This window comes from Zonotrichia leucophrys, chromosome 4A, assembly GCF_028769735.1.
Source record: "Zonotrichia leucophrys gambelii isolate GWCS_2022_RI chromosome 4A, RI_Zleu_2.0, whole genome shotgun sequence".
Taxonomy (NCBI): Eukaryota; Metazoa; Chordata; class Aves; order Passeriformes; family Passerellidae; genus Zonotrichia; species Zonotrichia leucophrys.
Genome location: NC_088174.1, coordinates 4,089,714 through 4,099,463, shown reverse-complemented (window position 1 = coordinate 4,099,463; position 9,750 = coordinate 4,089,714). Strand labels below are relative to the sequence as shown.

Genomic DNA, 9,750 nt, shown 5'->3' with positions numbered 1-9,750 from the left:
CTCGGGCAGCGAGGCGAGCGGCGGCCAGCCCCGGTTCCTCCCGCAGCACCGGTCTCCGTCCCTGCGGTCCCGGCCCCGGCTGATGGTGCTTCCTGGGGAGCCCTCCCCCGAGCCCCCCAGGACACACCATAAACACCACCAAAGGCTCGCTTCTCTCAGCACGGATTCGGACTCAGCCCTGGAAAGGCTGTGTAGGATGATGTGCTGGTTTCAGCTGTGTTTTGGATAAGCCTGGCAGGCAGCTCTGTGTGCCAGGGCCGTGGCATGGTACTGACACCCACCTGCCCTGGCTGAAGTCCTCACCTGCACCTGATCAAGCAGCCAGCTGCTTTCTCTCCATCTCTGCAGAGTCCAGCTCTGCCAGAAGTTTCTGTCTAAAGATGAAGAGGGAATAGTAAGTGGAGTCACACAATCACAGAATGGCCTGGGTTCAAAGGGACCTTAACAATCATCCAGCCATTGCCACAGGCAGGGACAACTTCCACTAGAGCAAGTTGTTCAGAGCTCCGTTCTCCCTGGACTTCAACACTTCCAGGGATGGGGCAGCCACAGCTTCTCCAAGCAGCCTGTTCCGGGAGTCCTGTACCTGGAACACGTGGCCATGAGCAGCAGCCCCCAAAGGACCCCAGGCAGTCACGAGGAAAGAGCTCCTGCAACAGCCATGCAAGCACTGGGGGCAGGGGCTATCTCTGTCCATCTCTGATTGCTTTTGCATGAGCAATCACCTCAGCAGCAATCCACCATTTCACAGATTAGCCCAATCTCCCCATCAAGGGACTCTGACTCACCTGTGTCCTCCAGAAAACTGCTGATGGAGCTGCCATCACCTCCCACCTGGGCAGAGCTGAGTGCTCCTCAGTCCAGAGGAGAACACCAGTGCCACAGTGTCAGAGCTGTCCTCAAGCCCCTGTTTGTGACTGGAGCTTGGAGCAGGGTTCAGAGGCTCCTAAAGGCGCATCTTTAACTCTTTATTAATTCAGCGCAACTTCACACAAGAATACGCTGTATCCAGAGATCCCATGAATCTCCTCATGGTTTATTGCCTTGAGCTAAGGAGGAGCTGCACTCAGGGAACAGCCCTGGTCACCAGAGAGCAGCCCCAGGGCATCTGCAGCCACTGGTGTGTCACCCCGTTCCTCTAAGCCTTCTGATGTTTACATTTTTGTACTGAAGTTTCTCACACACTTTTCATGTAAATAATGATTGTTTTGCATTCTTTTCTGGAGGAGGAGAGAACTGATAGACTGTTGGTTTGACCAGTGTGGCTGGAGAGGTGGCAATTTCATCCTCCAATCCATGGTCACTTTTGAAAGTCTATAAATATTTGAGTTCAAAAATAAACTGCTCTCTTTTTACCTTGCACATCTCAGCTTGTGTGTGTTGCTCATTTTGTGTCCTATGACACCAGTGCTCCTCAGAGAGTGGCTCTTGAGGAGAATCCAGTTTCCTTAGCCCACCACCAAGCAGTTGCATGGCCTTTCAGGGGCACTACCCAGCCCAGAGCAGCAGAATCCTCAAGAGGGACATGGGAAAGATGAATGGGATCAGGACATTCCTCACCCCTCCTCCTCTCCAAGCACACTGGGATGTGCTACAGCAACTGTTCCATACAAAAGCAGCTCCCTGCTTTCCTTTGGAAACACTTTGCCCTGCAGGGATCCATCCTCTCCCCTGCCATGACAAAACCTACAGAGCCCTCTGAAACAGGTTACAGAGGGAAAGTGGGGAATGAGGGAATGGCCACTCTATGGCTCCTGCCTCTGCCTGCACTTCCTTACAAACATCTCACCCCAGGGGAGTCAGCAGCTTCTGGTGCTTTCAGACAGACCCTTCCTGATGTGAGGCAGCCTCACCCAAACCCCACAGTGCCACCACACCAGAGCCATCTCCCACCAGTGTTGACTGTGTTTTCAGCTGCCTTTTGAGATGTTGGAGGACCCCAGATACTGCAGCCCACATGTAAAATGCACAGTTTTCAAGGACTTTGAACCCTACACTGCCTCCTGGAATCACGGATAGCACAAGCAGACCTGGGAGGAAAATAAACAAAAACATTCTGCCAAAAGAAACAGCAGGCACAAGCTCTGAAAACACAGAGAAAGCTTCCCAAAATAAGCAGCTATCCTGGCAGGGCAGAGAAAGAGAACAGTCCCATATGCTGATTTCCTTCTCAGCATCCTATGGAAGTCATGCCTGGTTAAAACCCCCTGGAGCCCGAGGAGCCAGTTCCAAGATCACAGGAAGAATTCACAGCAAAGTACCGGACTTGCTGCTGAGAGCCCAGGCTGAGAATTTAAGATGTAGTGACAGAAGGAAGCCATGTGGAATATTTCTGTTCTGAAACTGTTTTCTGATTCTCCTGAAAAGACAAAACTGGTCACTGGATTCAGCTGTTGAGCTCTGATCCTCCAGCTCCTGGTGCAGGTAGGTACATGAAGGAATATCCCCCTGATCCCTTAGTGACTCCTCTCTGTCAGATGCTGTAACTAGGCAGTCCTCAGAGCAAAAACTGACTTGAACATGGATAAACCAAGAAGGCAGCCACTTCACTTGAATACATCCATGTTTTATTTGCTTAAATAAAGGTAGACTCTTGGTTTTACAATTCCAGTTCTGTAGCAATAGCAACAACCGCAGCAGCACGAGGGGGCACGGGAAGGGATGGCTGTTGGCACTGAACTGCAACAGAGTTCAAAATCCTGGCTCCTTTGGGAATTGTGCGTTTCATTTAAAATAAATTAAACAACTGAAATATATTATACTCTACCTTTTATAAAAAAACACATAAGCCTGATATAATGGGGGGGGTTAATATAAAAAGTCAGTGATCCTATGTCAGAAATAAAAGTGCTGTGTAACACGTGCACAACGAGGTCCTTGAGCTTTAGCTGCCAGCATTGACACACACAGGGTGCTGCAAACAGCTGCACATGTGCCTCCTGCACTGTGGCATGCTGAATCTCTGCCCCCTTCTGTAGGATGTGCCATTCCTCACAGAGATCCCAGAAAATCCATGGCAAGTGGCAGTTTCACCTGCAGGGAGCTCCCTCAGCAGCCCCCCTACCAGGGGGCAGCAAAGAGGGACTCAAGTCTGTTCTCATCCTGAGCCCCTGTGCCTGTTCAGGGATGGGAACTGGAAGCACAGGTCACAGAGCCTGGGACCTTGAAGGAAATATCAAGCAGTGCTAATGAAGAAAAAATCCAGAGGCCTCAGGAGGTCAGACACGGTTAAATAAACAGTAACAATAATATCCTGTAAAAATCTCTTTCACCTACAGAGGCAGAACCTTCTCCTTCAGGGAGCTGCCTGAATAGCATTCACTCCCCAGGAATACAACTGGCCTGTTTAGAAATTAGATCCCCCTAAAGCACTAATACTCCAGTCCCTTCCACACACAGTTGCCCTGCAGACAAGGGCAGTATCTTCCTGGTTTACCCCAGAGAAATGGGGGAAATGCTCATGCTCTGCATGCTCAGAGACTGTGCCTTGATGGGGACAAGCTGCCAAAACAGGGCAGAGACTGCCCTGCTCTAAAGCACAGCTTAAAGGAGGGTTGCTTGATTTGAGCTATAAAATTCACCATCCAGCAGCTGATCACAGTGGGAATCACTCGGCAGCCAGTGGATACGTGCTTGGAGCAGGCTCCTACGTGCCTGTGGGCAGCCACAGCTTTGGCCAAATGCTTGCACGGGAGGTTGCAGGGCTTGGGGTGTGAATGGCAAAGGCAGCAGCCAGCAAGCTCATCTCTGCTACACAGCCAGCCTGGGACTAACACCTAGCAGAGGGCAGGAGATGGGAGCAAAGCCTGGCATCCCTTCTAGAAGGCTCCTTGGGCTGCCCACATCTTGAACAGAGAAAGTGGTGCAGTTTTCTCCCCACTGGACTGAACACAGCAGTCAGTTAACCCAGCAGACACCTGACCAGTCTGTCACAGAATTACAGATAAAACATCCTGGGTTTCCTATGAAGGATCAGAGGCCAGGATGGCATGGGCTAACAGTGCCTGACACACCAGGTGAATGGTTCCACACTGCAGCATTCATGGGAACATCCATGCTAGAGCAACTGAAGGTGTGGCTGTGCCAGCTGATGAGGCACAGTGGTCACTGGTGCCAGACAGAGTGGGTTTAACAGCTGACCACACATGAGCCACCTGCACACCCAGGAGACAGCCCACCCACCTGCCATCTGGCCTGCTAGAGCACATCACCTGAACACAATGATCACTTGTGACAGAAACCAGCTGAAGTGTCACACTCCAGATCTCCTGAGTAACCCTTTGATATGACCCAGTGAACATCCACAGCGGTGTTTTTCACCCAGGGCTTCAAGGCTGAGCTTCCACAAGAGACAAGAAAACATGTATTAAACAACAAGCAGACAGTCTCTCCAAAAAATAACACTCACACAAGACAAAGTTAGAGGTGAGGAAAAACAGATCAGAAATAGGCAGCTATGAAGAAACAATACTGTCACATTCAAACACAGGCCCCTCTCTCCTTCACATGTTGCTTCTGGTCAGAGCTCTAACAATTCTCATCACATTTCAGCCTCAGGACACAATGCACTTATCCCAAAGAACAGACACACATCCCAGCCACTCCACTATTTGGCTTTCTCAGTCACATGGGCCAGAGTCTTTAGGACAGGTTTTGTTCAGTATGTTGAGTGGGATTTCCTTTGGCAGTATGGTCATGAGTGGGTCTATTTTTTTTTTTATTTCAGGACTAAAATACTTCAATGTCTAGGATGCTCTCAGCTTTGCTCTGCAGGCAGTTCTTGGTAGAGAACAAATCCCTATTGTCTTTAGGGAATTTAAAGGACTTTAACTCAGCCCTTTAAACCTGCTAAAACAGGCAGAGATGAAAGCAAGACTATGCTCACATGCTCTGTTAACAGCTCCCTCCTGCAGATACATGCTCTGTGCCTGAAAACCCCAGGCAGGATTCAGATGGTGAGGCTGCAGCTCCCCAGTGAGCAAACCACCTCTTGTCCTTGTGGCCACTCTCCTCAGAGAGGCCCAGGGCTGCCCAGGTGTGTTTGATCCAGCTGCTCCCAAGGCAGCAGCAGCCACTCTCAGCAACAGGCTGAGCCTGATTTGGAGCTGGAGTTGAGGTCAATGGTGTGGCCCAGCATGCAGTGCTCCAGCTGCTCCTCCACCGCCAGCACCTGTCGCACGGCTTCCTCAAAGGCCACTGTCACATTGGTGTCATCCTTGGCACTAGTCTCCAGGTAGGGATAGTTACCGTTTTCAATGCACCAGGCCCGGGCCTCCTCTGTGCTCACCTGCCTCTCCAGTTTGTCTATCTTGTTGCCCAGGACTACAAATGGGAAGTGTTCAGGGTCCTTCACATCAGCATAATAGATAAACTCCTTCTGCCAGTTACTGAGGTTCTCGAAGCTCTGCCGGTCGTCCACGCTGAAGGTGAGCAGGCAGCAGTCTGCTCCCCGGTAGAAGGGCGTCCGCAGGCTCTTGAACCTCTCCTGGCCCGCAGTGTCCCAGATCTGCAGGGTCACAAAGCGCCCGTCCACCTCCAGGTCCCGGTTCAAGAACTCCACCCCAATGGTGTGGAACGCCTGCGAGTCAAACTTGTTGGTGACGTAGCGGTTCATGAGGGAGCTCTTCCCAACTCCACCATCTCCAAGGAGAATCACCTTCAGGAGCAAGGACTTCCCGCTCATTGCAGCAGCACGGAGGGACAGGGTACCAGGGCAATCTGCAGGGTTCACAAATAGAACAAAACAGCCATTGGACTTGTGGGTTCTGCAGAACAGAATAAGGTATTTCCATCCCCATTTCTGAAGTTTTGTAAATAGTGCCTCGCCGGCAGTTTGTATACAGCCCTGAGGACGGGACACCTGAAATCAGCGTCTAGAGCTTTTATTTTCCCAGCATCAGTCTAATTACACTGTTATGACAATGGAGAAGAAAGATGCTAACAGCTCACTGATCAAACAGAATGCCAAGGAAATGTAACATTACAGCATAAGACAGTCTCAGTCTAAGTGAGGTGTCTAAGGAAGTGATGTCTGTTTTTAGAGAGATCTTATCATCCTAATCTCTCTTATTAGAGAGTTAAGAGCTAGGAACTGGACAAACTTTCAGGCACTCAAGTCCTCCATCAGGTCCAAAATGGATGCAGCACATGACCTCTTTAAGTGCAAGGTAAAAACAGCTGTTGAGAGTTTAGTATCAATTACAGCATTTTTGGTGAAAACACTGTATTAGAAAGCTCATCCAGTTTTTCCAAACACATCATCCCTACCTGAAACATCTCTCCAGGCCTGCATCCTGTGAGGCTATCACAGAAACAGCAAAATCACCAGGGGTGGCCATCACCAGGCCTTCCTTTCCACTGTACCATCCCCAGCTAAACAATTTCTGCTCTCTGACTTGCTCTGCTGGAAGGATGCAATAGATGTGCAGGTCTAATACCAATACCAGTCATTTGTCAAGCCAGTTGTTAATCACCCTGAGGATGCTGACTCACCTTGCCAGCGCAGCTGCGCGTGATCCCAGTGCCTCAGAAGGGGTTTCCCAGCACAGGACCAGCTGCTCTTTGCCTGTCACAGCCCAGTTTGCTTGGGCTCAGCTGCAGGTTCACATTGCAACCACCCAGACACCACAGGTTCCTTAGTCAGCACCCTCAAGGCCAAGTGCCAGTGCACCCTCCCCTCCCAGGGACACTGTGCAGGCTAGGGTAAAGGCCTGACATGGAATAAGAGGTTTGTTGGGTGTTGTACTGTACCTGCTCTGTCTCCAGGACTGTCCAGGGAACACCTTCCTCCAGTGTATCAGTCACTAAAAAACAAACATCAGTCATCAAGGTTACCAGGGCAGCCCTCGTTGGCTTTCAGTTTGTGATGCTGAGTGAGGATGGAAGGACAACAGCAGAGCCCTAGGAACCTGCACGTGCAGTGCTGATGGCTGGAGTAAAACAGCAAGAACAAAGCACTGAGGAGCTTCCCTTGCCCTGAGTGAAGTGGAACACAGCCCAGTACAGAACCAGTACAAAGTGCACGCTGAACCCCAGGTAAGAAGAGAACAACTGAAGGAGCTCTGACATGAGAGCACAGGCTGCGCAACCTGTGTCTCCCTTCAATCCAGGGATTATAATAACTGTGATCTGCTTGTCCTGCCTACTCACACCTTGGAATCTGATTTGAGGATTGAACACGCACCAGAATCTACTAAACAGAAAGTGAGCCAGCTGGGAACAGCCTGGGATGAAAAGACAAGGAGCTCACTTACACCTGCTACCAACATTCCTGGGAAGGGTGTGGATGAGTAGTGCTGCTTAGTGATGACATCTCCAACCCACTGAAGCAGGAGCGTGTGGCACTGCTCAGATCAGCACTCCTGCTCCTTCCAGGCCAAACCCTGCTTTCTGCCTTAACCTCGGGGGGCCCTCTTCAACCTTGATTCTGCTCTTTTTGCAGCCCTTTCAAACCGTGCTTACCACAAAGCCAAAAGCAGAAACTTCTGCTTTAAGTGAGTTTCTTCACTTTCTGCACAAAAGGCTCACAAATTTCACTTCCCTGCACAGAAACATCTCAAACCAAGCCCAGCTGAGCTAACCTGATTGGCTATTTGAGGAGCAGTGTGTGACCCAGTATTTCTAAAGCAAAGACCAAAATGCAAATGCCAGAAGAGACAAACAGGAACTTCAGCACAGGTCCCCATGGCCCATGGCTTAGGGGAAATCCTGCCCTGTGAGCAGGTGAGCTGTTCAATACCCTTGTTCCTTTCCAAACCTTCCTGAGGGATGTTTAAAGACAGTCACTGTCACCACTGTCACCCCTTCTGGCACAGGCCACCAGCCCCGAGCAGAATTTCTGTTTAAATATACTCTGTTAGCAAGTGACTCTCTTTAAAAATGACTAATAGGTTATGTCGGGCTGCTCCAGAGCCTGCAGGACTCAGCAGCAGGGCTCAGGTCAGCACGCTGCCGGCACCGTGACACAGCCTTGACATCGCTGGTCCCGTTGCGAGCTATCCGGATGCTGAACCCCACTGCAGCAGGGCCGAGCCGCTCTCGCAGGGCGCCAGCACCTGTGTGCAGGTACCAACAGCGGGGTGGGCACGCCGGGTCCGACTCCCCCCTGATCCCCAGGCCCCGGCTCGGCGGAGGCGAGACCCTCCGGCGGGTCCCATCCCGCCCCACGGGAGCGGCCAGGGAGGAGCCCGCAGCCGAGGAGCGGCACCCGCGAGGGGGCTCCTCGGCACGGGCCGGGGTAAAGGGGCGGCTCTCCAGCCCTCTCCCTCCGCAGGTGCCCAGGCCGGGGCGGCGGCGCCGGGCCCGCCCTTACCTCACCCTCACCGCCCTCCGGCCGCCGCCGCCGCCCGGCCCGCGGGGCGCAGGTGCCGCTCAGCCCCGCGCCTGCGCCGCGCACGCGCCTCCCGCCGGCCGGCAGGGCCCGCCCTCGGTGGGCAGGACCCGCCCCGCAGCCCCGCACGGTGCCGCGGTCATTGCCATCACGGTCCCGCATGTCCGCCCTGTGCTTCCTCGGCCCCCTCACGGTGCCGCGGTCACTGCCATCGCGGTCCCGCATGTCCGCCCTGTGCCTCCTCGGCCCCCTCACGGTGCCGCGGTCACTCTGCTCGGCCCCGCATGTCCTCACTGTGCCTCCTCAGCCCCCTCACAGTCCCCTCGTCACTCTCCTCACAGTCCCACATGTCCCCCCTGTGCTTCCTCGGCCCCCTCACGGTGCCACGGTCACTGCCATCACGGTCCCGCTTGTCGCCCCTGTGCCTCCTCACTCCCTTCATGGTCCCGCATCTCCCCCCTGTGCCTTCTCAGGCCCCTCACGGTCCCGCATGTCCCCCTGTGCCTCCTCAGCCCCCTCACAGTCCCACCTGTGCCCCCTCGCTGCCTGTCCTGTCACCCCTCGAGCTCCTGTCCCCTCAGTGTGCCCCGCAGACCCCCACAGCACCCCCCGGCACTCCCATCCACAGTCCCTGCATGTCCCCCATGTCCCTGCGTGGCCGGCAGCCCCGCACTGCTCGCCCCCGGCACTCTCCTCACAGTTCCACCTGTGCCCCCTCACAGTCCCCTCTGTCACTCTCCTCGCAGTCCCCGCATGTCCCCTGCCCCCCGCAGCCCCCTAACGCCAGTCCCCGTCACTCCCCGATCTCCTGTCCCCTCACAGTCCCACATGTCGCACCGCAGCCCCTCACTGTCCTTCCCTATCACTCCCCTCACAGTCCCACCTGTGTCCCCTCACTGCCTGCCCCTGTCACTCCTCTCATAGTCCCCCTGTCCCCACTTTGTCACTTCAGTGACAGCTGCCCGAAAGAGCAAGACTCCCCCACCCTCACGATGTCCCACAGGACCAGGAATGAGAATGTCTTTAAGGAGGTTTCTGGGGAAGAGCAGCTAATACAAACATTGCATTGAAGGGGGAAATTGTGGCCAGCCTCGCCCAGACAGTGAGAGCAGAGGGAGGGGGAAACCAGACCCCCAGGTGGCTGCAGAGGGGTTTTGGGGAGCAGCAGCCACTTGTGTGTTCCCCTGTGGTTGGCATCATCAACTTTTCTTTCTAATAGTGCTGGTGCTTAACCAGCACTTGAAACTTGGGGACACATCTCACTGGGGCTGCAACATGCCTTGGACACCTTCTCCAGGGGGGAAGAGCAGGGACCTCTGCTATGGACATCCAGGGCTTTTGGCCATCTGGATCCTGTATCAGCTCCAGGACTGAGTGGGTGCCACAAAAGGGCATCCATTCTGTTCCCCCTGCGGGAAAGC

At 53.6% G+C, this 9,750-nt stretch overlaps 1 protein-coding gene across 2 annotated transcripts; it reads right to left on the bottom strand.

Annotated features, from left to right (window-relative positions):
- Positions 1 to 2,545: 2,545 nt before the first annotated feature.
- On the bottom strand, positions 2,546 to 8,388 carry RAB9B (RAB9B, member RAS oncogene family). 2 transcript variants are annotated; one of them, XM_064713107.1, is made up of 3 exons: positions 8,312 to 8,388; positions 6,751 to 6,803; positions 2,546 to 5,718 (listed from the first exon to the last, which is right to left on the bottom strand). In XM_064713107.1, exon 3 carries the CDS (start codon positions 5,681 to 5,683, stop codon positions 5,078 to 5,080), a length of 606 nt encoding a protein of 201 aa, XP_064569177.1. In that variant the 5' UTR covers positions 5,684 to 5,718; positions 6,751 to 6,803; positions 8,312 to 8,388; the 3' UTR covers positions 2,546 to 5,077. The 2 variants fall into 2 exon arrangements, with proteins under 2 accessions (XP_064569177.1, XP_064569178.1); XM_064713108.1 differs by lacking the exon at positions 8,312 to 8,388 and adding an exon at positions 7,254 to 8,250.
- Between the last annotated feature and the right edge of the window lie 1,362 nt (positions 8,389 to 9,750).